The sequence below is a fragment of the Pseudomyrmex gracilis genome, unplaced genomic scaffold, assembly GCF_002006095.1.
Source record: "Pseudomyrmex gracilis isolate BER0280 unplaced genomic scaffold, ASM200609v1 scaffold_166, whole genome shotgun sequence".
Lineage (NCBI taxonomy): Eukaryota > Metazoa > Arthropoda > Insecta > Hymenoptera > Formicidae > Pseudomyrmex > Pseudomyrmex gracilis.
Genome location: NW_018020750.1, coordinates 13,880 through 41,513, shown reverse-complemented (window position 1 = coordinate 41,513; position 27,634 = coordinate 13,880). Strand labels below are relative to the sequence as shown.

The 27,634-nt window shown below is 37.8% G+C and overlaps 1 protein-coding gene across 2 annotated transcripts in view; it reads left to right on the top strand.

Annotated features, from left to right (window-relative positions):
- Positions 1–27,018, top strand: part of LOC109857609 (LIM domain only protein 3-like) — an 85,695-nt gene extending 58,677 nt beyond the window's left edge. Inside the window, exons 5-6 of one of the 2 annotated variants that reach the window (XM_020434094.1) lie at positions 15,523–15,679; positions 24,516–27,018. In XM_020434094.1, coding sequence (XP_020289683.1) covers positions 15,523–15,679; positions 24,516–24,674 — 316 coding nt within the window. In that variant the 3' untranslated portion in view covers positions 24,675–27,018. Of the gene's footprint in view, positions 1–15,522; positions 15,680–22,628; positions 23,008–24,515 lie in introns of those variants that run through there. The other variant, XM_020434095.1, reaches the window with a different exon arrangement.
- Positions 27,019–27,634: the final 616 nt, after the last annotated feature.

The following is a 27,634-nucleotide window of genomic DNA, read 5'->3' as shown; positions in this document are numbered from 1 at the left end:
CTCTCTCTCTCTCTCTCTCTCTCTCTCTCTCTCTCTCTATTGTTCTGAGAAGAAACGTTTTTTTTGTGTGTAAAGAAATAAATAAACAACACAAATTTCTGTAATAATTAATTTTTGACATTCTCTGTATCGTTAATGTAATTCAATTTCTTATTCCGCACACATATCTGCCACATTATAATACATATCGCGAAATTAAACGCATCGCGGCGATATCGCGGTTGGTTTTAATGTACAAAACTGCATAACGCCAGCGGAGCTCTTTCGATAATAGCGTTCAGTGCGTTCACGGAACGGAACACGAGCTAATAAATAATAAGGGGGAGAGAGGGAGGGTAAAGAGAAGAGATCGGTCGCGCGCGCGTGACCGTCGATAAAATAATAATTACCGTCGACAATGCGCCCGAACAAATTGCCCGTTAATTTTTGCCGATAAACATTCGTAAGCCCCGTAGAGGCGAAAACCGTATGCACGCGACGCGTAAATAATAGCCAAAATGCGATCACCAAAATCGCGCCACCCACCTCCCGCGGTAGGGTGCGGTTTGCACTTGCCCGTGTGTGTGTACGTGTGCGCGCGCGTAATTGTCATTGTATGAGCACGTGAGGGACGTAGCGGTGCGAGGGGGCGGTTAGCCTCGGCATAAATATCAACGCATAATAATTTTGGATGGTTATTAGCGATAATAAAATCCCAATTTATCGAACGGCAGCCGACCTCCTCCCACTCAGCCTTCGCGATTTATAATCTGCCCACCCAGTGCTTCGTCACGATCCACGCTGCATCGAAACAATGCGCCGATGTTTATCGACAATAGAAAGAATTTATTTTCGCCACGATTAAACGTGATGCTACGTTGCTTTTCTCACACTCTTAGATCAGTTTTAGGTTATTTCCTATATAGACTTTGTTCCTATGTTTATCGGTGATATAGTTAGAAGTTATATGCATATAAAAATCGAACTAGCTGAACACACTGAACGTGGCAAATTCAATATATGCGTTAGTTAAATTTAAAGAAAATTATATAAGCGCGCGCTCTTGAATTTACTACATTTAATCATTGTTTCACAATGTCGTACTTATAAAAGAATCTTTCATAACCGAACACGATTCTCTCGTAGCAGTGATGTTCGCGAGTCTGCCTCTGGCAGATCATAGCCGAAGTAAAGCCGCCCCTCTGACGCATTTGGTTTCTGAGTTACGCAAAGTCTGCCGTAGACACCCTGTATCTACCGGCATGAACGGGAGTTAAACGCGCCACGTTATAATATCACTTGTCACGTCCAACGGCACTTTGCTAGGCCGCGCATAGTTGCCGCGATGCGGCGAGAGATTGTAGGGAGATATAAATCTTCCTCAATTATGTTCGTTGGCACTTGCGTGAGAAAATCAAACGTTATTAATCTTATTCTCTCTTTCTCTTACTGAGAGAGAGAGAGAGAGAGAGAGAGAGAGAGAGAGAGAGAGAGAGAGAGAGAGAGAGAGAGAGAGAAACTACTACTAACGAGTAGCCGTAAACAACAGCTTTGTAATAAGCTTTTGTTTTAATCGCATTGCTCGAGATCGTATCGCAACGAACTAACGCATGTATCTCGATAATCGATTTTGCTGTATCGGAACGGCCGAAAAACTTTTGAGGAGCTAGTATAAGTAGTCTCTGCTCGCTCAAGTATGTACAATGTATGTACATCTTTCAGCGCGCGTGAACGTAGCAAAGCTTCACAGATTCTAGCACCCGTCCAGTACATTAATTTCAACTTTGCTCGCCATCCCAAGTCGCGCTCCTGTTCTTCTCCCGGTGTTCTCAGTCAACGCATTTTCTTCCACTTAACTTTTCCGGCGATAAGAGCGCGCCCATCGTCGTCGACAGGGGATAGGCGGGCCGCCGGGACGCATGTAAAGTAAAGTTGTTCTTTAGTTCGTTAGGTCGGGCCGAACGCGGCGGAGACAAGGGAGGGCTTTCCGCCTTACTTACGAGACTCGAAGGTGAAAAGATAACCTACGAGCATTATTCACCGTGCAGGAGAACGAAGTGACGGCGGACTACGACCGGATGTTGTCTGAGAGCCGAGGGAACGCCAGATCGTTTGCCTTTACCATCTTACGCGTTCGTCGCAGTTTTATCGCGGTGGCTCGACGTGTTTTGCGTACTTGTTTTTATATTGTCTTTAATACGACTTGAGAATTTCAAAATTTGCGTCTACACGAGAGAAGAGAGAAAATTTTGAAGTATCATGTCTTTTCATATTTTATGTCTTTGTGTCTACAAGTCTCTTCTTTTGAATTTTTATTAGGATCCCTATTGTGTAATGGCAATTTCGCAACTTGTGCTTTCATGTCGATCGACTTTTCTGATAGTTTTGAAATCGTGTCTGGAGAATTCACGCCATTTCGTAAAGGACCAAGTTTTCGATTCTTACAATTTAGCTCGGCATAAGCTCGCATCGTCGTTAAGAAGTCTCGTTAAGAAGCGAATTTTGCACAGCTCATCGCGAGGGGTAAAAGAGGATGCCCAAGGGCCAGTCTTCCGATGGCCTTCTCTTACGAGAGTGGAGGGTGGATTCGAACTCCCAAGGGTGAAATGGCTCATTCCGACGCACTTATCCAGCGCGGGCCGTAGATAACCATAGATTAATGGGGCTTGGAGACTCGCCGAACAGCAGAAAGAGAAGCGAGAAGAGAGAGAGAGAGAGAGGAAGATAAACGAACAAGAGGGAATAAGAAAGTGCAGGATAGAGCAAGAGAGGGTTGATTTCGAAGAAACGGCGACGGAAATAAAGGAGAAGGTAGATCCATAAGAGGGGGCGTTATACCTTGCTAGGCGATCCCGCTGATTTATTGTTTATTGAGAAATATGGCTGTTACTTTGCTCCTGAGGATTAACCTCCTTCTTTTTCTTATTCTTGATATCCGATAGACTCGGCCGCGAACGTAAGGTCGTAAAGAAAATCATCCGTCTAAAACTTTGGATTATTGTCACACGCGTAGTCTAGCAAAATTTAGAAACGCTCGGAACATATAAAATACTTAGTTACAAGAATATTGTGACACTAGATATGTATTAAAATGTTAATGACAAAATATTATCGAAAGAACATGAATAAGAAGTAAAAGTGACGAGATGTTTTAGAGTAGAGCGGATCCTCGGCTAAGTTAGTGGACTTTACTTAATGCAAAGCCATCCCATAGAAAGGATTAGGCCGACTAAGCCTGGTAGCAAGACTGCCTTTCGTCTTCTTGCTTGCTTACTCTATCGCACTTTGTTCGCTGTCTCTCTTGCGCTCTTCTCCTAGATCGACCCCGACGTATTCAGTTATCAAGTGCGTCCGGTCAGGAGGAGACATCGCCGGAAGTCAAACAAGCTGCCCTATGGAAGATAAGACTGTCAGCCGGAGGTAGAGGCTAAAGGATAAGGAGACTATCAGCTTGTTTAGGTTGAAATTTCGAACGAGGTAAAACTTCGCCGACAACTTGTGTGACAAAATAATCCGTCAACATTTGCCTCCGAATCAATCAAGTAAAATTAACAATATATCAATATATATATATATATATATATATCTCGATCTAAGAAAGCGCTTCTTTTTTCCGGGTTTCCCGCGAGCGCCAACGGAATTCAAAGTTTTCAACGAGATTCTGCAACCAACTTCCCGACAAGATTGGATAATTAGACTGCGGTCTGTGCAACTTTGAATTATGCGTGTTCACGGTCGCGCGCCGGAAGACTGAGAACCCTTGAGGGACCAATTTGTTGATTAAGCCTGCCATATATTCAGTTTCTTGGTTTCTAATTCGCAATATGCTATCTGATATAGTAATATTGCACATATTATCTACAGTAGTATATTTTTTGAATATTTTGTGTGCGGTTGTATTGTAAGTATTAGGAAAACATTATGCAGTATGTACACAGAAAAAAACAATTTTTAAACAGTCAAGATTGAGACGATTGAATATTTCTCGCGGGTTTACGTAACCGGTTCTGATATTTTCCAGTCGAATTACAGAACGTCAACACCACCGCCGGTATCCCTGTCATCCACAGCGCTCGGCTATGGATCGAGGGCAGCGAGGCTCGCTTTTGAGCGTAAAATTGAATCAACGCTTTTTAAACGTCCCGTACACTTCGCTGTATACATTTCGCTCAGTGTTCCCTTGCGTTTGATGTGGAACCAAGATCGTTGACAACACACCATACCAAATTATTACAAAATTCGTGGCACGTTCGGCCATCATCCAACGCGGACGTTAAACCTGATTCGAAATGAAACAAAAACGTTTATTGTGGCGATAATCAGCGCGTGTACTCACATAGGATAAAATTGATTAACGACACATTTTACAAACAGGCTGCGAATTTAAAGTATTGTTACGTACATTTCTTCTCGGAGAGTGCGACATCGTTTTTTTTTCTTATTTAATGTAAAAACAAATGTGTTTTAGAATGTATATTATTTGAAGAACTTAATTAGATTTCAGTGAGAAACAAGTTTAATAAAAGTATTATTAAACATAAGCTTTTATAAATTTTACAGTTTTTCTTATAAAATTTCAACATTGTTTCAATACCACACAAAAACCTGAAAAATAATCGAGAATCTTTTTACTTTTAATTACTGTTGAGTAAAAATTATCTAAAACAAATATGATAAAAATTATGATATCAGATCGAAACTTGGTCTGACGATATGCCACAAGCCGGGAATAATATAACAAGATCGATATTAACGAGTCTTTCTACAGACCACGGATCAAGTTCTCTCTCGAGTGCATCTCGACGATAATCCGGGCAAATTCGCCTGAAGTGAAATCACGAGGTCGGTAAACTTGCCATACGCAAAACCTTGACAATGCCCGCCGGTCAGGACTATACGAACGCGTGTTGGTAACTTCATCTGACTCGACTACGCGCTAAGGCTGAAGTTCGCGGCTGTGTTACTCCAAAAGCTACACGTAACGCTAGGAAAACTTATGTACTACTTATATAGTATAATCCAAACTGTATAGTTTAGCACCTTTCTAATAATTAGCACTTGTTGAGTTTTTTTTAGTTGTAACATTTTTATCTATCTAGTTCCTTTTCACTTCATATCGTAATAAGATTAATTTGGATGTTTTATGGCAACATTATTTTACAGTTCTTTAGTTGGTATTCTTAAAGAAGAAAAATTGAACAAAACTTTAGAGTGCCAATCATTATATGCTTTACTTTAATTGCTGCCGTCGGGCAATTACAACATTTATTTATAAAAATCAAGTATGTTCTCTAATTTCTAAATTTGATTATTTATCGTAATTACTATACGTATAAAGATTACATATAAAAATTACAAAATCACAATTACAATTATAATTAACGAATGATAAAAGTGAATAATTTGTTTTATGGTCTCGATAAAATTTTTCAACCATTTCTATTAATATAAAAACAACGTTTAAAAATCATAATTTATCATTTGAAGAAATTACATTAAAACAATTGGCTTTTCTTTCCACTAACGGACAGTAAAAATGTATGACAAAAAAATAAAGTCAAAAAACATGAATTTTAATTCTATCGTAAAATTTTAATATCAATCTTATCGTAGAATTTTCATTTTATTGTACGTATCCAAATATATTTTTCCAGATTCAAGTACTTATATATATATATCTACATATGTTTTAAATTGTTAGAATAAAGGAAAATGTTATGTCAAATATAGGTTGACTTTTGAATCAAAGAAACTGCAATGAGTTTTATTTGTACCTATGTATGTGCAGTTAGTGTAACATTCTTAACGCCAATATTCGAAGAATGTTTGTTCGAAGAAGAGCAACACTTATCCGAAATTACATTTCTCTCCCCCGTTCAATTTCGCACTGATACTCCCCACATAGATATTCAACAGAACGTTGTCGTTGCTGCTCGTTATGTCAGATCTCGATCTTGTTCTGAACTGTGATGTCAATTTGAAGAAGACGAGATCTGCCGGGGCTTTCTCGCGATCTGTGACGTTGCCGGCGATCTCGGCAAACCGATAAGTACTCGCTTCGGGCGACCGTAGATTTATTGCCAGGCTTGTCGGTCTTCTTCTCGCTATGAGCCACCCCTTAGATACTACTTAGCCGCCCAATCTTGCGCCTCCTGACTTTTACCATCGCCCCTTTCGTCTTGTTATGCCACGTAGAGCAAGTCGCGAAGTGTTTCCCCGACTTTCTGTTTTATTGGCGGAAATAATCTTTGATGTGATTCCGCCGCGTCTTGAAAGTTTTTCTGTCGTTACGCAGGGAGCGACGGTAATCGATTCTCTGGCAAAAAGCTTCGAGACAGATCCGGCCATTGCTTAATCGCTCGATGTTCTTACCGCCGTTTTATCCTATCAATGCGCACTATATAGTATTGTTCAACAAATGTAGAATCTTTAGGATGAGGCACAACATGTGATAATATACGCGTTAAGATAGCAAACGTCACAACTTGCATTGTGATCATTAAGTACAGTAACAATAAAAATCTAAAAATCTTCTCTTTTTTTATTTTTATGTATGGTTCTCTCTCTCTCTCTTTAAAAGAATAATCAATAATGTGAAGAGACATATGACGTAATGATTCAAAAAATACATAATTACTAAAAACACTATTAAACAAGTTTTTTTTATTTATTTTTTTAAGAACATGATACGCTTTTATTACAATATGTACGTGTGTGTGTGTGTACATATATATATGTAGGAGCCGAAATTATCTTGTACATTTTGATGAAGCATATTTTTGAATTTAACAGCTGAGAATTTTCATAACAGTTTGTGCGACCGTCGTAATGACAAATATTTTACCTTCGTCACCTTCTTGATGTTTGTCGATTGTCGGTTGACGAGTCAACCGACAAATTCAAAACAGTGAAAACATAATCAATGTTAAAAGTATAAGGCTGAGAAGAGAGGAGAAGATCCGCACTCTCCGAGAAGAGTTAGACGACCGAAAAGATTACGTGCTCCGAAACGGACTGATTGTGAATATCGCGACGAGTATTAATTGTACAAGTTTTTTTTACGTTTTATTAATTAGACTGTTAATGTTTCTCTAAATAATTTAATTATTCAGATAATTAAATCCATTCCTGAAAAGATTCTATATATATATATATATATATATATATATATATGTATATAATATTGTACAATTCGAAGATATATTCTTAACAATTATATAAAAAAGATAATTTTATAGATTTAAGTAATAAAAGTAAGCAGACATCCCTCGCTAATATTTCTCTCTTAATATTCGAGATTTGCGACAATGCTATTATTAAAGTCCTGCTGTGTTTTTGCCAAGCAATACTTGTGGGATGAGTTGATCGTCATTCTCAAGCGTGCAAGCTTACAAAGCGGCACGATTTAACTCTTCTCGGCGCAACCCTTTCGCCGTAAGTAACAAAGGAACAACGCCGAGTCTCACGGTATCTGCGACCCATCGCTGTCTTAATTTCCTTCGTAATCTACGATATTAATATGGCTTAGGGTTGGCCGACGCGCATAATTTCGCACCATACAGAAATTAATAGAAAGACGAATGTTTCTTCCGTGCGCGCGCGTGTGCGAGTGCTTTACAGTTGAACGCTCAACCGGAATAGTTAATGGTGACAATTTCTGCGTGTTTCCGCGCCCACTTTTGCGCTAAACTAAACTGCGATTATAACGCAAAAATAAAAAAATAAAGATCATATACGAAACAATCGTTTTTTTTTTGCAGAAATACTATTTACTGCATTGCGTGAAACATATTCGCGAGTACCATGTAGGATATCTCACTTCACAATTGTTTTTGTATAATTAATTTATATTTATGATTAAATTTGCATAATTGTATAGCAATTGAAATAATAATTATTAATCGTGAAATTTTTATTTAAAAAAGTTTGTTAGTACTTTTTCCTGATGTTGTAAAACATATTTTAATTTAGAAACCAAAAATATAACATATAGGTTTATAACTTGATATAATGCAAAATTAAGCAATATGTAATTAATAAATTAGTATAATAATCAATAAATTAATAAGTACTGAAAAATAATTACTATCAAGTTGGCAATTAATGTAGTTATAAGTAGTGAATAATTAATTTATTGTATCATTAATTAATTGTATAAAAAGTAATTATATCTTGTAACATAATCTATTAAAAAATAAGAATATTAGAAAGATTTTGATAACCAATAATATCTTTTATACAAATTTTTTTTTAATTTATATTGTCAATAATCATTTATTTGACGGCGGAACATAGCAGTGATGTGGTAGTGGTCTTTCTCTTGCGAATGTTTTTTTATGGTTCAATAACAATTGAAATAAGAATAATATCAATTTTGATGTTCCTGTATTCAATTTTTAACTTTGTTAAATTTCTTTACATTGTGTGTATACGTAGCGTTGGGACGCAAGTTATCGTAATTTTGCTGTTGTTGAAGATGAACACGCAAAGTGTTCTCGCCGGGCGGCGCGGCGCGTCTTGTATAAACGTCGCTTCGCTCGCGATAGCGACATCCGTCCATCGTTCGTGCATGCGATCGCGGATCTCACGTCGGACAATGAGACGTGATTCGAGACGGCGCGCCCCGCGTTGTGTGTTATCGAGTGGCATTCCGACACGCCTCTGGAGTGACATTTAGATAGCGACGTCAACTGTCTGTGGAGCAAATCCGTCGTGGAAGCGAAGGCTCTCCTCCTCGTACTTCCCCGGAAGCCTGACGGCGAGAGCCCTCGCCACCGAAGCGAGCGAATTCACTACTGATCGAATTAGCGCGCCACGGTTCCCCGATACCCTGACAGTCTGAATTAATTAACAGGAGAACGCGCTAGGTAAGCAGCCATTATCAAGCAACAAAGTGCGCAACGCGCGACGGATCGGAAGATATAAGTAACTATTCAGTAATGCAACATTGTAAAATGTCAATCGAACTTCAATCTATTCTTCGATCTATTCTTTTACTTGAAAAAAATAATAATTTAATTAATAGATTTTTGCGTTCAAATCTATACAACTTCAAAAAATAAAAAAATATATGTATGTATATACATATAATATAAATTATTAATTTAAAAGTACACGTAGATGTACTTTTTAAGTAAACAAATATAAATTTATAAATATATATATATATAATACTTATGTAGATAATTTTTTACTTGCGATTAGCTGTGAAATCTTTGAAATATTTTTATGCCAACATTATTCTTAGCTTACCGATCTTCGACATGGAGATAAATAAAGAATATCCTCGATTCCGCTATATTAGATAGTCAGTCGCGGTTCGAGTTTTGCGTCTCGGGACGCGACGTCTTGACTCCATTAACTTCACACTTAGCGGCACCTTAGAAAGCCCGTTGCTGTCGGGAGATCTGATTAGGGGTTCGAGTCTCTGCTAAACGCGTTAGTCTCGGCTGCGGAGCGTCGCGCGAGAGGACGGAGACGCGGCTCCATCAGGTGTTAGAGTGGAGGCCTCTGAAACAGGCAGGGGTGAGCGGGTGATGATGGTAGTGGTGGTGGTGCTTGTCTCTTCATAGTTTGATGCAAATTGAGTACGAGCACCACCAACTACCGGCAGTATAGACGTTTTCTTGGCTTTCTCTCCCTCTTGTCTATATACAGACACACACCTATATACACCTATCTACCTCGATCTAGAGTTCTCTCTCTCTCTCTCGCTCTCTCTTTCGTTGTTCTCAGAGAAGACTTCACAATCGAGTACGAAATTCATTCTGCACGACCCTCTTCGGCTTCAAACAAACCTCTCCCTCCGATCTTGACTACCGCCGAAGTGTTGCCGTTTGGGGTTTCCCACGTTGCGGAGCTCTCACTGTTTGCCGACGAATCTCGGAGGCTTTCTCTCGACTTAGCAGCGACGGAAAACGCGTCGCAGAGAAACGTTTAACAGTTTGGCCTCTTCGACGTTACTAATTTGTTCTTTGATTTCCGGAATGTATTGTATGACTTGTTGGACTGGCTTTTAAAAATAAGCTATTTTGCAAATTTCAACGTGACAACTATCGTCCTTTTAATACAATATAATAATAGAATCAATAAACGTCACCGTAGACGACATCATTCACTTTGTTAAATATAGTATATCGATTGACTGTGTCATTTATATCTTTCGTCATTTAAATATAATTGTCAGTGTCATGCTAGTTTTCTTGTATCCAATTAGATTTGTTTTGAATGGAGTTCTTCTCGAAGTCGTTTATTCGATTTTCAATGGAGGTCTTAGAGGAACGGGAGAGCAATACGTTTACGAAACTGAGAACGGTTGGTGATACTAATGGACTCAACGTTTAGCGTTTGCGATAAACAGCGTTTATCGGCAAATACAACGCGTCTATCTAGACGCGAAATCACGACACCATTATAAAGAACCATACTTCCTCTGTCGCTTCGTCGAGACTTCTCCTCCTGTCGCACCTACGCCCTGTAATGTTCTTTTTTATGGTGCATGATTCGAAGCTGCCCCCGGGATCGATTTTACTCCGTGCACGGTACTTATCGTGCCCCGTTATGAGGGCGCATTGCTTTTTATGGTGGTTCATACTGGATGTTCCAATCGCGCGCACAGGTTTAATCTCGCTCTCTTTCTTTTCACTCTTTTGTTTGTCTCTCTTTATTCCCTATTGTTTTTATTTTTTCGTGAAATAAGACACTTGTAACATAAAATAAGTACATAAAACATTTTTATATAAATAGATCGTTCACATAATGTGAATTTATCGTGAATTTATCGTGAATTATAGATAGAAAGATAAAACATTTATTGTCTACCGGCAGGGTTGCATTGTATACATACAAATCACAAAAGAAAACAATTAACATCTTCAATACTTTATAAGCTAACTTACATCTATCTTAAATACTAACTTAAATCTAACTTATCTTTCTATTTTTCCTCTAATTCGCTACACACACACATGCCTTATAATTTATTCGCCGCACTCTACATTCGCATTTTTCAATTATTTATCGTGAATCATATTATTATCATTAAATCTGAGCACGATAAAAAATTTAGGATCTTTTTAAAATTTTTAGAATTTTAAAAAGATCCTAAATTTTTCTTTATATTGTAGAAAAGCATTAAGCTTCTTTTGTAAAATCATTCATCGTAATTGACTAATTAATTCGTTCGTTGAATCAATGAGGGTGAACGATAGCGGACATTAAATTTTTTTGCTTATAATCACTGATGCATCTCGATTTCTCGACAGTATTCTGATTTCATTAAGTAATAAAGAAGCATATTTATATGCATATTACAATTTTCCCAATACTTACGCGCACGTGCGGTTATCGACCAAGATGTCGTATATTCATATGTCGATCAAAAAGATATTTTAAGCTCAATTATGTCGTCGCCAGTCAGGGACCAAATATAGATTTATCGCTAGTTATTTCGAGTCTCCAATGCAAGGCAATGTATGTATTTGTAATCGTTTGCATTTATCTTTTTGAACACTCTAACAATAAATAATAATTAAACTGTCTGAATGGTGGTAGAAATAGAATCAAAGTTACACAACAATCGGGAAAGTTATGTTGAGAACATTTGTTTCTAGTTATAGTGAGAGAAAGAGAGAGAGAGAATCTAAAAAAATCTCTCAACCACCTGAGATTATTTTTTAATTATACAGGGTGTTCACAAAGTCTGGAAACATCCTTATATTTTGGAAACGGTTCGAACTTATGAAAAATCGCGAAATACGTGTTTAATCGTTTCGAGGGGCTACTCTTTTAAAGGGGTTGCGGATGTTGCCACACCCCGAGGGGACCCTCCAGGAATCCTTCAGAAGATCCCTCTCAAAATTTTTAAATGAAACTCTCTCTATTCTAGTATGTCATTTGAAAGGACATAAGAAAAGAAATCTTTTGGTTCAAATCAGAAGTTGATACATTGAGCCGTTTAGGAGTTTTTCAAAGTCAAAGTTCGAAAAAAGTCAAGTCTCAAAAAATCGTAAAAATCTTACTAAAAGCGAACTTTATTAGGACTGAGAGACAACTTACCTATTAAAGTAGCTGTTCAAAATGAGCACCGTTCACTTCTTGACAATAAAATAATCGATCATAAAATTCCTGTCTTACATTCTGAAATGTTTTATTGGATATGTCTCTACACAAGCTGCCGTAATTCTTTTCTTAAGATCTTCAACGTCATTAGGGGCAGTTTTGTACACTATCGACTTGAAATAGTTCCATAGAAAAAAAATCGTTGGGAGCCAGATCAGGTGAGCGCGCTCTGGCCATTCAATTGGGCCACGACGGCCTATTATTTCCAATTCTGTGACATTGTCTATTTTTGGCCTTCCAGAGCGTGACCGGTCTTTTAACAGTTTGTGTTTCTCGAAATTTTGTTACAAGCTTGTAAACGTAAGCGCAATTTTTTGGACGTTCTGGATTAATTTCATTAAAGCGTCGCATTGTTGCACGGTAATTGCGACCACACTCTTTGTAAAGAAAAATAATTTCTATTTTATCTTCAGCAGAACGTGCGAATCGATCACAATCCATAATGAACGCAGCCGAAAACTAAGTCGTATCGCTTATTACTATAATCGCTTAATACTAATCTTATTGTAACTATTGTGGATTCTACGCGACTTCAAGCGCGCTTCGAATCACATGGATTACGCATGATTAAGCATCGCAGAATACATGATCTATTGAATATCTTATTACCAATGTGAAATTGTAACGGAATAACTACTATCGCAATGGAAACTGAATTGGAATAAGAATTACAGTTTCGTGATCAATTATTTTATTGTTAAGAAGTGAACGGTGCTCATTTTTTGAACAGCTACTTTAATAGGTAAGTTATCTCTCAGTCCTAATAAAGTTTGCTTTTAGTAAGATTTTTACGATTTTTTGAGACTTGACTTTTTTTCGGACTTTTGACTTTGAAAAACTCCTAAACGGCTCAATGTATCAACTTCTGATTTGAACCAAAACGTTTCTTTTCTTATGTCCTTTCAAATGATGTACTACAATAGGAGATTTAAAAATTTTGAGAGGAGTCTTCTGGAGGGCCTCCTAGAGAGTCCCCTCGGGGGCAACATCCGCAATCCCCTTAAAAGAGTAGCCCCTCGAAACGATTAAACACATATTTCGCGATTTTTCATAATTTCCAACCGTTTTCAAAATATAAGGGTGTTTCCAGACTTTGTGGACATCTTGTATATAGGTCATTTCCGCATAGAACAAAATCTCCGTTAGACATCTATTAGATATCTCATGGAGCTATTGACGTCTAATAGACATCTAATGGAGTTTTTTCTCTGTGTGGGTGTATATAAACGTATAAAGGTAAACGTCTTTTTTAAATAATAATGTATAGAAAAAAATATAAGAAGATATATCAGATACTCAATTTTATATAACTTAGCATTCTGATTTCTCACCCCGAGCTACTTATCGACATATTGAAAACACATCGCTGAGTCCGCTGTAAACAAAAATGCAGATTCCGCAGGATACGATCTCGTAATTCGTAGAATCTCATTGCGATTTCATGATCTTTTCGGAAGAAGAAGACGACGACTCGGCTCGTTTCGAATGCTACGAATGCGACGCGCGCTCGTTCAGGTGGCTCGAGAGTAGGTGCTGAAAAAAATCACGTCTGCGCATTTACATAAGCGCCGGTATAAACCACTCGGCAAAGAAATCCCGACATAAAATCCAAACAGGATTCCAGCGCGGGACAGCACATTCGTTGAATACGCAATAGCCGTATGTAGCCAATGTACAAGCTCGTCTACTGTTGCCAAAAAATGCTTTTATTATTCACCGGCGAAGTACGAAACGGTGAGACGACGGTGCGTGTTTCATTTCGGCATTTATATTATCGCAGAATTTTCACCGCTGATCGGCAATTTCTTCAAAAACAATAGCTGCCTCTTTTATCGGTAAATCGAGTAGTATATTTTGTTTCTTGATATTTGTCAATATATCATTTAATTAAGAGTATTTGAACATTTTCTCTTAAGATATAGATAATGTTACAGATACAGGAAATGTTAAACATACAATTCATATATATATATATATATATATATATATATATATATAATTTTATTATACATATTTTATTTGTGCTATTAAATGTTACAAAGAGCAAAAAAAACAATGCAGAATTACAGATAAATTATAAAAATGCAAAATTAAATAAAAAAATTAAAACTGCGTGATAAAACGAACTCGAGAAAAATGAGAAAACAAAGATCGATTCTTCTCGGATCTATGTTGTACATATTAGTAATATCTGAGGGATTTGACATGTTCAAAGAATTTGAAGTTTTGCGAGCTCTTCCGCAAGACAAATCGCGCGAACACGCCCGTCATATCGCGATCGATATACCCGCGCTACGTATAACTTGCGGAGAGTGATGTTCCCGGCGCCTGACAGGAATTTTCAAGCCCCATGGATCCCGACGAAACGATTTTCGTGTCCCTCGCGGATCTCCGATCTATTGTAGAAACGCCGACCGCCCTCGACGAACCCGTTTTCATGGCTCTTTAGCATTTCCGGCGTAACCGTCCCTTTTATGCGGACGCTTCTCCGCCTAGCTCGAAAGAACGCGGTAGAGAAAAAATTGACTTTTAAACCGGCAATAAAAACGAAAAATGTGAAATCTTTGATTTTAAAGGCCCCGCCGCGCGCGGGGGCGACAGTTGGTCGATGCGTATAACCTTCCCGGTGGCAACCTTATTTCTCTGATATCGCAAGCCGAGCACGTTCGGCGCCTCGCCGCCATCTCGAAATCCGCGTGCAGCGGCGGTATGTATATCGTGTTGGATTACTTCAAAATCCCGGCACTTTTTATACGCTGAATTTTAAAATACACTTCGTCGCGCCGTTCCTGATATTACTCATCAAAAAAAGAACAGACACGTATCAATTTACTCCTGTAATTCTGATACACAATGCGTCACTTAATATTCTAATTCTTATTACCATAAACAAAAAGAAAACTCAAAGATATCGCGCGATATACGTATATAAGAAAAGAATATAGCAAGAGAATTATAGGCAGTAATACAGTAAGAGAGAGAAGAAGAAGAAGAAAATTGCGGAGATTTCCAATCGCGGTAATTCGAGCGCGATGCTTACGAATCGACTGAAAATTTACATTTAAAAGTCGGCAGAAGCCGAAGGAGATGGAGGCGAGAGCGAATATTTCGCCGCTTGTTTTTATTTTCTAGCAATTTCCTCGGCGGAGCAGAACGGAAAGTGGTCTTAAAAGGAATTAGCACGCTATTTACCGCTCTGCCTACTTCGTACAACTCTCGTAAGCGAAATTGCTTCCCGTCCATCTGCCCCGCTTATAAGCAGCGAATCTGCGATTTTAACGATCGTTATTGTTTAGACTATTGATTCTCTATATTATCTATATTATCTGTACGCACATAGTTTTAAATATTAAAGTAAAAGTTTTCTACAAAAACATTATAGCGCGCGCTTCAATTTGACGGCATTGATTTTTTATTTTGCAGATTTTGCGTGGGCGACAGATTTTATCTATGCGACAATAAGATACTGTGTGAATACGACTACGAAGAGAGGCTTGTTTTTGCCAACATGGCTCTGCATCCTCCGCCTAGCGCGACCTTGGCGCACATCAAGAGACAAGTGACTCATCTTCAACCGCAGGTAAAAAACATTGTTTTTTATTAAGATCAACAAATCTTGTCGCATATGTAGTCCGCTTGAGTCGATCGATCGAGTTGCGTTGCGAGAACTTTGTGCAAAATACAGCTCATCGTGGAAAATCTCTCTGGACCCTGGCCATCAGGTTTCAGACTCGTAAGGTTTCAAACTCCTCAAGGCGCAACCCCTTAAGGCGGGTTAAAGTGGCAGGTCGCCCGTTCTGACCCTCTCGACAACAAAGGACTCCCGAGGGCTTCAGCATGCTTTACCATCCTACCATCGTCTTACGAGTTAGGATATCGCGTGTCCTTATTAATTAAGCTCGCCCGTTAAGCAAGCCTCGTCGCATGCCTTAACGATTTGCCCGTTAAAGCATGCGACACTTTCCATCGAAGACAAGACGTGCGAAGAAATTCTTTTACTCGGAAAGATCGACAGGCTTTTTTTGTCATTTCGTTTTGAAATTACGATGACAAAAACTTATTGCGTAGCGAATTGCTGTAAGAAATTGTAATCTAAGAATTATACACAAATTAAACTAAGACTAAACTGATCACAATAAAAATTCCTTAAGGAACATTAAATAATTACACAAATGTGGTGATAAATCAGATTTATTTTTTCGAAAAGTGAAGAAAAATGATTCAACTTACTATATTGAACAAAATAAATAGAATAAATGGAAGTAAACGGACCGAGTATAAAATAATGATGATAAAGAACAAATTGTAAAAGCGAGGAAGAGAGACGATTTTCACGAGAAAGTACATCCAGAATTATGAACTCATCGGCGTTAAGCTTGTTGGGATTAAGTCTTCTTGATTATCCTAAGGCAACAGTCTTGCTTCAAAACAATATCTTAAGCTCCTGCCGCACGAAGGACCACGTCCTACTTGACCCTAGGAGAGCCTATCCATTTAATCCGGACACCGTCTTGCAAGGATTCCGCGCCGTCTTTCTATATAGCAACGATCATGCATTCTACTTCGCGATAATTTAAGCTTAATAATTCAAACAATTAATTACTTTACAAGAAAAAATAACTAATTATGAAATCTTTCATAGAAAAATTAGAAAAATTGAGATTTATTTAATGATAAAGATTGATTGTAAATAAAAATTTAGAAACAAGTTTCTCTCGAAACGATTGAGTTGTTAAACCAGACTGTCGCGATCGCTGTAACTAAGAACGTCGCTTGTCATTATTTCCATTATTAAAAGATCGTTAAAAGACCGTTATAAAATGGTCGATCGTTATGGTTGAGTCGCGAAAGTTCAAAACTTGGAAACGTCGTCGCAGAGAGGCGACGTTGTTAGAGATCGTACTAGATGCCTGCCACACGCTCGAATTGTACGCATATACAGAATAACGAGGTTCCCCGGCCCGATGATATCGAGGCTTGGTAACGTGTACTACTTATAATATGCAAATTCACTCCTTCTTTAACCATCGCGCCGCGCCGGCGAGCTGCGTGTAATTCAGGGGGTTGGTAACCCTTTGCGACTCTATTCCTGCGCCATGTAAACGTCGCAAGCTCCTTCGTTCTCGTGCGTGCGTGTGGAAGCTGGTTATAATGTTTAAAGAAATATCGGTTCGCGTGAGTGAAAATATACCGTGTAAACATTTTTTCAGGGACACCCACGGAGCGCGTGTGAATCACCCTCGACGAAGGTCGAGGTGATGTCTTGGTCTTTAAAAGTTGTCAACTCGCCGCGAACTCTCGTCTTCAAGCGCGACGCGTGCCGCTTTAATTACTGTGGGATATTTTTATTGGCCAAAACGCGCGGGGAAATAAAATTTGTTTGTTTTTTTTCTTCCTTTTTTTTTTTCATTGCAAATTTCTGCTGCCGTCAACAACCGAGAAAAATTGGCACGTTCGTATATTCTGCGATATTGCGCGGATCCAACGGCTTTCACACGCAATATCGATTCGCTTGGAGGGGTTTACGGGTTATAAATGACCGGTGTGCGAAATAACGGGATGGCAGACTAATGCCAATAATCGGCGTGGCATGCTAATGTCGTCTGCGCATCTATTACGCTAAGCCTGATGGATCCCTCTTGACATCTCGTTCCTGGAGCGTAAATACCGTTGATCGCGGTGAACACTCAAGATGCCTACTGTTCCGTTTACCTAACCAAAAGATTGACATTTTTCATCTAAATAAGAGAAATTACATACTTACTATACTTCATACAGGTTTGTGTTTCTCATATATCTATAAATAACATCGCAAATATACTAAAATATACTGCAAATGCATCAAACTAAATTGATAGAATCACATCAACTAATAGACTAAACAATACGCATAATCAAAATCAGTAGTACTTAAAAAAGTAAAAAATAAAAAATGTGATAAAGCGTAAAGACGAAATTGAGAGCATCTATAAAGTATGAAAGAGAAAAAGAGAGAGAGAAGGCGTTAAGATTCTTAAAAACCGCGAAGAGGGTGCTCGTTCCGGAGGTAGCTGCCACCCTTGTTCTCTTCTTAAGCTGTGGCTCGTCGGGGAGTGGCCCGAAGTAGCGCGAGCGAAAGTTGGAAGGGAGGCGACGATGGTAGTTTTTCTGATTGCCTGAGAACAGACAGCTGTCCCAATCTTTCTCAGCCGAATAAGGATCTTCCACGCTTCTGGCGAATAATGCTGGGGAGTGTTGCTTACGAATAACTCGAGTATGCCTGATCCGGGGTAAATCGAGAGAGAGGATGAGTGAGTGAAGAGAAGCGGCGAGACTGAATCGCCTTCAGAGCCGTCAGCATCGACAATCGAGTCTCGTCTTGACAAAGAAATGACGAATCGTTTCTGATATCAACTATTATATAGTTATTAAATATCAACTATAAGTAATGTAGCTATTAAAACTTTATCATACATTTTAGAATGCTATTATGAGAATTGCTTTGACATCGATTACATTTTCAAATCAAATATCAACATGAAATTCTTGTTTTTTTCTGTTTTAACTTATCTTAGATTTGCATAATTAATAATTTTGTAATTTTAAAATAAAAAAACACAATGTACTTTTACATTCTCATAAGAAAGTAGATTAAAGAACAATATCGTTGCTCTGCAAATAGTGACAATGAAAGAAAATACTCGTGAAGCTCCATTTCCAGATGAGGAGTTTCGATCGAGGAGTCGCGCGGCAATCTCATCCTCCTTAGAGACAAGTGTAACGCGCTTAAAAATTGGCGAGAACTTTTATTTCGGTCTAATTTTCCCCTCGGGACTTAGCAGGACATGGAGAGGGGAGATGAGAGAGGAAACGTAGTGGGAAAGATATAGACACGGAATAAGACCGAGAACGAGATAGAAAAAGACGCGAGGAGAGTTTGGAACGATTATCTGAGTTTTAAAACAAACTCTTGAATGTCTGCAAAGTCTTTTGCGAATCAGAGGGAGAGGTGCCAGAAGGGGGTTGAAGCAAGGAGGGGCAAAGGGAGGCCGCGGAGGTGAGATAATATGCTAATGCCAAGACGGAAGGTACATGGGAATTTAAGAGGATCAATGCGCAGTACGAGATTTGTACGGGGAATGAGGCATTACAACGTCCTCTATATTGCTTCTAAGCGATTAGATTCTTGAAAGTTTGTTGAACGCGAACTAATTTTAACAAAATTAAACTCTTGATTTAACGTCAACTTTTATATACTTTGGACCCGAATGTTTAATCTTTATTTATTCCGAAATTAATAAAAGCGTACATAACAAAAACGTAGGTATCAAATCAAATTCATAAAGAAAAAGAAATAGATTTAGAGAGATCCCATGTTTATATAGTTCTTTTAAGAAAAATATTAGTATTAATATATGCTGTTACTAAAATAAATGTTAATCGAGCTATCATAAACTCTTCGTGGTCAGACGTGGTCTTCCAGACTCACTCAGAAATTGCGCATCGGCGTTTCTAGAGAAAATTAATTTTTTTTTTAACGCTTATATCTTCGAAAATACTAGAGATTTTTTCAATTTGTTTTTTATCGACGTAAAAGTGTTCGAACTTTCGATTAAAAAAACAAAAAAATTGAAAAAATTGATTTTTTGCGGAGATATTCGATCTTAATGTCGCGTGGGTCTTACAGACCCCTTCCCCTTTTGACTAACTGGTCGTCAGTTTTAACGCCACAAAGGATTAATATGTGTACTTACACGTAATAACGTATGAGTTAATATCATACATTTAAATCTACTTAAAGTATTCTGTTTCGTGCATACTTTCTCAATTCTTATTACATATTGTATAGATCATTCGTGTGACTGATATAAAATAGTTGTTTCGATATAAATGAAACAGTTAGGAATATCGATATGACGTGTGCATTAGAATATCCGAATAGAATGTGTCAGAATAGGATATGATACCATTAATAATAATTAATGTAGCGCACGGTTAATCCCTCGAAATGTAGCGTTTAGCGAAATGGACGTGCATCATCAAATGCAGTACTATACAGAGCCACAGGCATATTCCCGTACTGAACAAAGCCATTAGTCCATCATTAATCCTTCATTGTAGATACTCTATACGCGAATACGATCTGTTTAGAATTACATCAGAGAATGTCATAAAATTGCGCACAATGAACGTCATGCTCGTAATTTAATTAAAATTGTGTTTATTTTTATATATTAAACTTGAAAAAAATTAAAATAGGTGCACAAAACTTATATGACTTTAAAATATCAGAAAAGAAGAGGGAACAATATTTTTTGATCTGACGAAGTTTCTCACTGGTCTGATCGATCGTCGAACGATCAACCGATTAGATTACTTCTTGGTCAAATGTTAGGCGCAAGCCACCGATGTCGTGACAAGAAGAGAGATAGAGAGAGAGAGAAAAAGAGAGAGAGAGAAAGGCAGTGTATACACGAGCTCTCGCACGCGCGTGTACACGTCGTTCTTGTTAACGAGCGCATTATTAGGTGCACCGTGCTTGGCTGAATTTCACGTAAGCCTCCGCGCGGCCCCTTATACAACGCGCGCGCCGAGAAAGCTCGCATGGGAAAGCCCGGCTTGCGAGCTTATGCGAGATTATGAGTTTAGTTGGGAAACAACTCGGAGAGAGAGAGCGAGAGAGAGAGAGAGAGAGAGAGAGAGAGAGAGAGAGAGAGAGAGAGAGAGAGAGAGAGAGAGAGAGAGAGAGAGAGAGAGAGAGAGCTATGTGCTACGTGGCCGGAGCTTACTTTTCTAACGATTATTACCGAGGGGCGTGGTGATGGACCCGTCACAAGAATTTAAGTTTGCTTTGGCATTGAAATGGAGCAACTTTCAATATAATCATAACATACTTGGTTTTTAAAAATACAATAAACAACAAAAAAACCGTATAAACGCGTGAAATAAAAGAAATTTATCTTTGAACATGCAATGTAAAGGAATTTAAATAAAATGTGCGCTAATTTAAATCAAATTGATCGAGAAGTTTTAGTTCAAACCAATCAATAAAAATCTTTTAATGTTTACAATATATTTTTAGTTCACACATGATGTTAATAAATTTCTTTTCTCCTTGCGACAAAGAATCAAATCAGAAAACGGCCGCGCTGAATCATTAGACAGTAACTTCTACTCTTGAACGATCTCGGAGCGATTAACGACGTCTTGCTTAATTCTCATCTCGTGTCGGGACCCGCCTTCGACCTAAGCGCGCTCAGTGGGTGGCGCTAATTTTTGCGCGTAAGAAAAGATCGCGCCGCGGAGAAACGAGCCGCGCACCTGGCCGATTCCCATCTGCGGGAGATCAACGGACAAATGACACGCGATTCTCTTTCTAAGCCCTCGCGATGGCTATGCTACGCATTTACCGTCAGTTACAAACTACCCGGCCCCGCTTCGCCACCCTCGCGCCGAGTCACGATTAATGTCTTATTCTCGCGAGCAAAGTTTTCTCGAGTGTTGGGAAAAACTGAGAAGATTATAGCGCGCGTAGGTAAGTAAAGAGCGAGTATAAACGCGAAAAACCTGTACGCTTATCATTCGCACTCGAAAACTCATCACTACGTCTGTAATATAATTTCAGAGAATGATATAATAGTACTATATATCGCTAAACTTATCTTCTAACGCTTAACATAATTTCGAACAATTATACATCGAGAAGATGTGTCTGACTTTGATGAGAATCTCAGACATTTTGTATGTGCGTACATAAAAGTCTATCTATGTATCCGAACACCAGATCCCGCAAAGCGCGTGCCGTTTGATTACGACTTCGGCAGTAAATCCATAGCACGGTAATTCCTTCTCTGGCAATTGTAGATAAAACTTGAATAAGTCATAGACTTAATTTAACCCACAGTAGCGTTCAACGGCGCTCTCGAGCCTTCCACGGAGATTTCTTAATTACGAAAGGGACCTTTTGAGATAGAAGAACGAGGACAGAGAGAAAGATAGATATAGATAGAGAGAGATAGAGAGAGAGAGAGAGAGAGAGAGAGAGAGAGTGTGTGTGTGTGTGTGTGAGAGAGAGAGACCATTCGATATATTCGTACATTGAGAGAAAACGCAAAGTGCGAGAGAGACAGAAATTCTGGTGGTTATAGAAGAAAGGGTTCTCACGGCGACGAGATTTAAGGATCCTTCTTAAGAAAAAAGTTACTCCTGCCATGGAGACAGATGATAAAACATTTCTCTAGCAGCTCTTTGTCATTTTTATCGTAATTATTTACGAGTTAATTACTCCGTGCAACCGCGGCTGCGTTTTTTCACGTTTTAGAATAAGAAAAATGCTTTATTAAGACACCCCTGAAGATAACATCTTTCACGGGGCCTCGTGAAAAATCTGCATTTTCGTCCTTATTCCGCCTTTGCATTTAGTAAGCAAACAAAACTTAAATAAAATGACACGTAAAAAAAGTTGCAACATGTTTTCCATTTTTATATTTGTTGAAATATAAAAAACAGATTGCATTTTAAATTAACGACAATTTGTTACATATTTCAAGACGTTCCAAGGACGTACGCGCGGTAATTGCTGAAAACGGAAGCTTAATTTGACGCTGTGCGAAAGTTAGTATGATCAACTTACGGACTGAAATTGTGGCGTGAAAGGATCTCGTCGCGAGAGGCTGAGCCACGGTCTGCCGAATTTTAAGCCTGTATAATTTAACACCTTTACTGCAGAAACTAAGAGAAACTGAAGAGAAAGACAGCGAGAGAGGAAGGAAAAGAGAGGCACGCGTATTCGCGAGAAAAGATGAGACGGCGACGAAATTCGAAAGACGAAGTGGATCGGTAGGATGAGAGAAGAAAAGGGAACAAAGTTCGAAGTTTCCGATGGTACTTACGTAGGCCCAATACATTTTCAACTTCTCCTACGAGATGCTCTAAGCATCACTGGCACGTAAATATGGCTTCCAAACGAAGACAAAGATGGATAAAGAATCGGTTACAAGGACAAAAGAGAAAGAGAGAATCAAGTTGAGTTGAGCCGTTCCCTTCTATTTTACTCGAGCATTGAGATACAAGTTTATTCCTTGAGTCTTTTGTTTTTGAAGTGGAATCTTAGATGGCACGTTAGAGAAAAGACGAGGGAAAGAGGAATTCGTGAATTCGTTAGCATTGTCAACCCCTTAATCTAAAGGGTGTGACTCCGTGTGGGTTTTACATGCCGCGTCGTGAATAATTGTTAAAATTGAGTTTAACGAAGCTGATTGAACCAAACGATTGGCCGATTTAAATCACAGAATATAAATAAGCTGTTCTCTAACCGGATTAAATTCTTCAGAATTACAAATTGACTGTCTCATAGGTCTTCTAATATATACGTTTAATCGCTCGTTAATCTTGAGAGTATAAAGAATAATAATTCATTTATGTCATTCTCATTTCGCATATGTCTTTGTTTAAGAGCTTAAGAATATTCATAATAAGTTAAATGCTATACGGAATCATTATATAAAATATTAAAATCAATTTTTTTTCGTAAATGTCTACAAGTTTTACTTATAGCCCATGTATCAGAACCAGTGACATGACTCATTTAACAAATCACATTTTTGATAATTAATAATTCTGGCAATTAATTCCAAATGAAATGAATGAATTGCACAGGATATGCTATTGATTAAACTTCACCTTTGATTTTTGCTTGATGTGTGATATCTTATATCTAAATCTTCTTGTAAGATTTTCTTTAGATAATAAAACTTTAAATGTACTTTAGTCGTGTACGCGTATGTTTTTTTAATAAATAAATAAACTTTAAATATATTCATGTATAATAATATATATGTATATATATTTTCAATTACTAATAATCATCGATCGCGCCGAGATTAAGAGAGAAAGTCGACCGCGCGTCTGTTTTTGCTTTACAGACCGTAATTACGAGCATTTGCAGTAACATTGATCAGCGACAATAACCATGGTTAATTAAAATTTTCTTTCTCAATCTATGTTACAGCTAGAGTTATAATCTAGACAAGGACACGAGTCACTAACCAGAATTTGTTAACTAAGGCGGTCAGTGTGATTCACCTACAGTGGTACGGTATCACTCGCATTGATATAACTCATAATTTAAAAATTAGTTGTTGGACAAAATGTTGTTTAAAAAAAAAAGACTAAAAGGAAAATAAACGTGTATTTTTGTATAGATTGATAGAGAAATATACGAATAATACTGCTTTGATCGCATTTGTTGCTGTTTTACGGCAAACATATTTGTGTACGACGCACTTCATAAAGGAGGTGTGCTACCGATCACATAAATTTTTCGTTAAGTCGAGATCGTTGATCGGACCAAATTGAAAGAGAAAACCGACCGATCGAAACGACACCACGCGCACACTAGCTGATACAATCTTCACACGTCTTCTTTTATCTTGCAGAACGTAGCTGCGGGTGGTCCTCAACGTCAGGCAAACGGGGAGACGGCTCATAACCACAACGGATATCCAGCGCCAGCCAGCTCGAGCGCCCATAACGTCCTGAACCCTATGAATAATTTAAACGGTATCAATGCGCAAGCATCGTACGATGCCAAATGACAAACCAAGTAAGCGCCGATATATCGATTGAGTCGCGCGCGAAGGGCGATTCGTGGAATCAGTCGCGTCGCTCTCATCCTTCATCTTTCGTTTTTCGTTCAGCCTTGCCATGCTGATCAGTACGGATCAGTGGCACGTGACTTTCACGCGGCAAATCGAATATTCGTGTGTGTATAATCGAATAATTTTCGAACTATTAAAAAGTATCGCTGAGTTATCGAAATTTCGATCGATCGCAGAACAAATCGTTACCGCGTATGGATACAATGTATTATAATATATTATTCGTATATTATAAGACGGCTTGCTTTGTCATGATTGATGATTGACGAACTTAAAGTTTGGTTTGTGTAAATAAATGATTATTATCTAATTATAGGATACAGCGAAGCAATGTGCGCAGAACGCGAGACTATATTTAAACTATTAAAATATCAACAGTTTGATTTTATTATTTTCATTTATTCACATTATCCTTTATCTAAACAACGCTCCATATTTGTACGTTTGATTAATTCCAGTAAAATAATTTAGATACTCTCAAATTTCTTTATAGTGTTATAGATGTGATTTATTTAAATATTGCCGAAGTATATGCAGAAATAATATATTTTTTGTACTTTTTAATTTGGTTTTTAAACTTTCTTGGCAGTCAATATTAAAAGTGTTCTTAAGTAAGTATTCAAATTGCTTTGCTCTATTCTAAAAAATATATATACAACGCTTCGGCGACATGATTATAAGCGAAATAAGCGGCGAACGAGAATTTAGATATGTGTTTTGATTAATAAAACCATATCACGATGTTTCGCGTCTCAAAATATATGTCTATAGGTAATAATATTTCACAAACACTGATGATAAATTGTATAAAATCAACCATTTCTTCTACGCCGTATGTTACATGTCAGTTCGCAATTGAGTATTTTATCATTCCGTCTCTTTGAATAGATTTTCCGATATGAATTAGAGAGAAAAAGAGAGAATGTGCGGGAAGAATATTAAAAAGTTCAAATTAACTTAAATATATATAAGTTTGAAAAAACACTTCTGTTTTTATTTTTCATTTATTGTAAATTAGATTCATATATCTGAAACATTCATATATCGAGATAACTAGGGCGTCTTCCCCATGCTCGACTGGCTAGACGATAAATAAAATAGATAAATAGATAAGTAGATAGATATCGAAACATATATTCGTCAACTATGGCGATATATTTGTGGTGCTCTTTAGATTATAATTAATCAAGTTTGTGCGACTTATGTTATAACTGCTAATATAAATAGCAAAAAGGGACAAAATACAATACAATTGAAAAAAATCAGAAGAGAAACTTGTGTGCGTGTGTGTGTGTGTAGAAACTTACGGACTAAAAAAATATATCGCGATGTTTTTTTCCGGACTTTTGTTCACGCATGTATCGACTTGAAACTTTCGGCCGATATTCAAGATATCCTCAGCAGCCGCTGTCACAAGAAACCCGAAACTACAGAGATGGTAATAAAGTTTAGTGTCTCGCGTTTAATGCTCACCGAGGACGACGGAAGGTACACAAGATGACCCTCGGAGGGTCTTGCCGGACCAAGACCAAGTATCGGACGAGATCGAATCGGCCATGCAGAGCAACGCAATTGCAGCAGCAGCAGCAGCAGCAATAGCAACCGCTCGCCACTTCCCATGGGGCTCATATGTTAGGGGTGACTTAAGCATTGTTTCAACTTCGAATCTCCGGGCAAAAGCCCAGATTGATGTCGCGAACTTTTCCGCTGCCTTATTTGCGAGTCAGATAACGAGGCTGAGTTATGTCCAAAGTTTCTCTCGTTCTCTTTCTCTCTTGTTTTCTCTAGCCTCTATGCCGATCGTATCGGATCACGAAGGAATACTCGCGTATAGTCGGGAAAGATATTTTATTTCCTCTTTCGACTCTTCGGAGATTCATCGTCGATGCCAAAAGTACCTATGTCAAACGATAATAGGATAACAGCTGCGCCGGGCAACCGTTGATGGTTAACCGTTAAGAAAGGCACGACTTTTACGTTTTTCCGGCCACGTTAAGTATGAGATAGCATAAAAAATCTTTGTTCTCTGCTCCGATTGATGGAGAGAGGCTATCATTATTGTTGATTATTGATGGAAATATTTAGGATATAGATATTCGAATATGTATTCCACGAAGCTAGCTGGAATTGATTGTGAGCTCGTTGTTAAACAATTTTGTTAACAAATAATTTTGTAAATGTTTTTTACGTTATGCAATTTTATGTGATATAATAATATAAATATGTTGAATTGACAGTATTTTACTTTCTTGTACACATAGCATTTTAAAAGTATTTTACTTTCTTGTACACATAGCATTTTAAAAGTTTGTTTCAAAAATTATTATCTAATTAAAAGTATATATTATGTGTATGAATGTTATAATAATTTTCAGTTATTATATAAATAACAAATATATATTATAATACACATAAATAATAATGAGTGCCAAGTTATTAACGCGTCTTTTGACTTTTTCTTCGCAAAATGTATAACATATATATTTACACGAATATTTTTTACCAAATTGCATTGATAATCACTTTCACTCTATTTGCAACTTAATTTTGATATTACAACATGACAAGTCATTAATGTACACCAAGAGAAGTGCGTCGAAGTTTTCCCAACCAAAGAAAACGCGATTCCTTTCGGAAACGCTGCGGCCTTTGCGGCGAAAACTGTAACAATTCCAGAATAAAATCAATAGTTCCTAAATAATATGAAGACTTTTCGACAAAACAATTGCAATTGCTAAAAGGAAACATTTATCATATTCATACAATGTTCGAAATTGCTTACCAAGACAGACCAAAATACTTTTTATACGTTGTATTGCTTTCTCCGCATAAAACAGACAGCGTTATATGTGTAGATATGTGAGGTACTGATTGCGCTTGGATTACGAGATATAAAA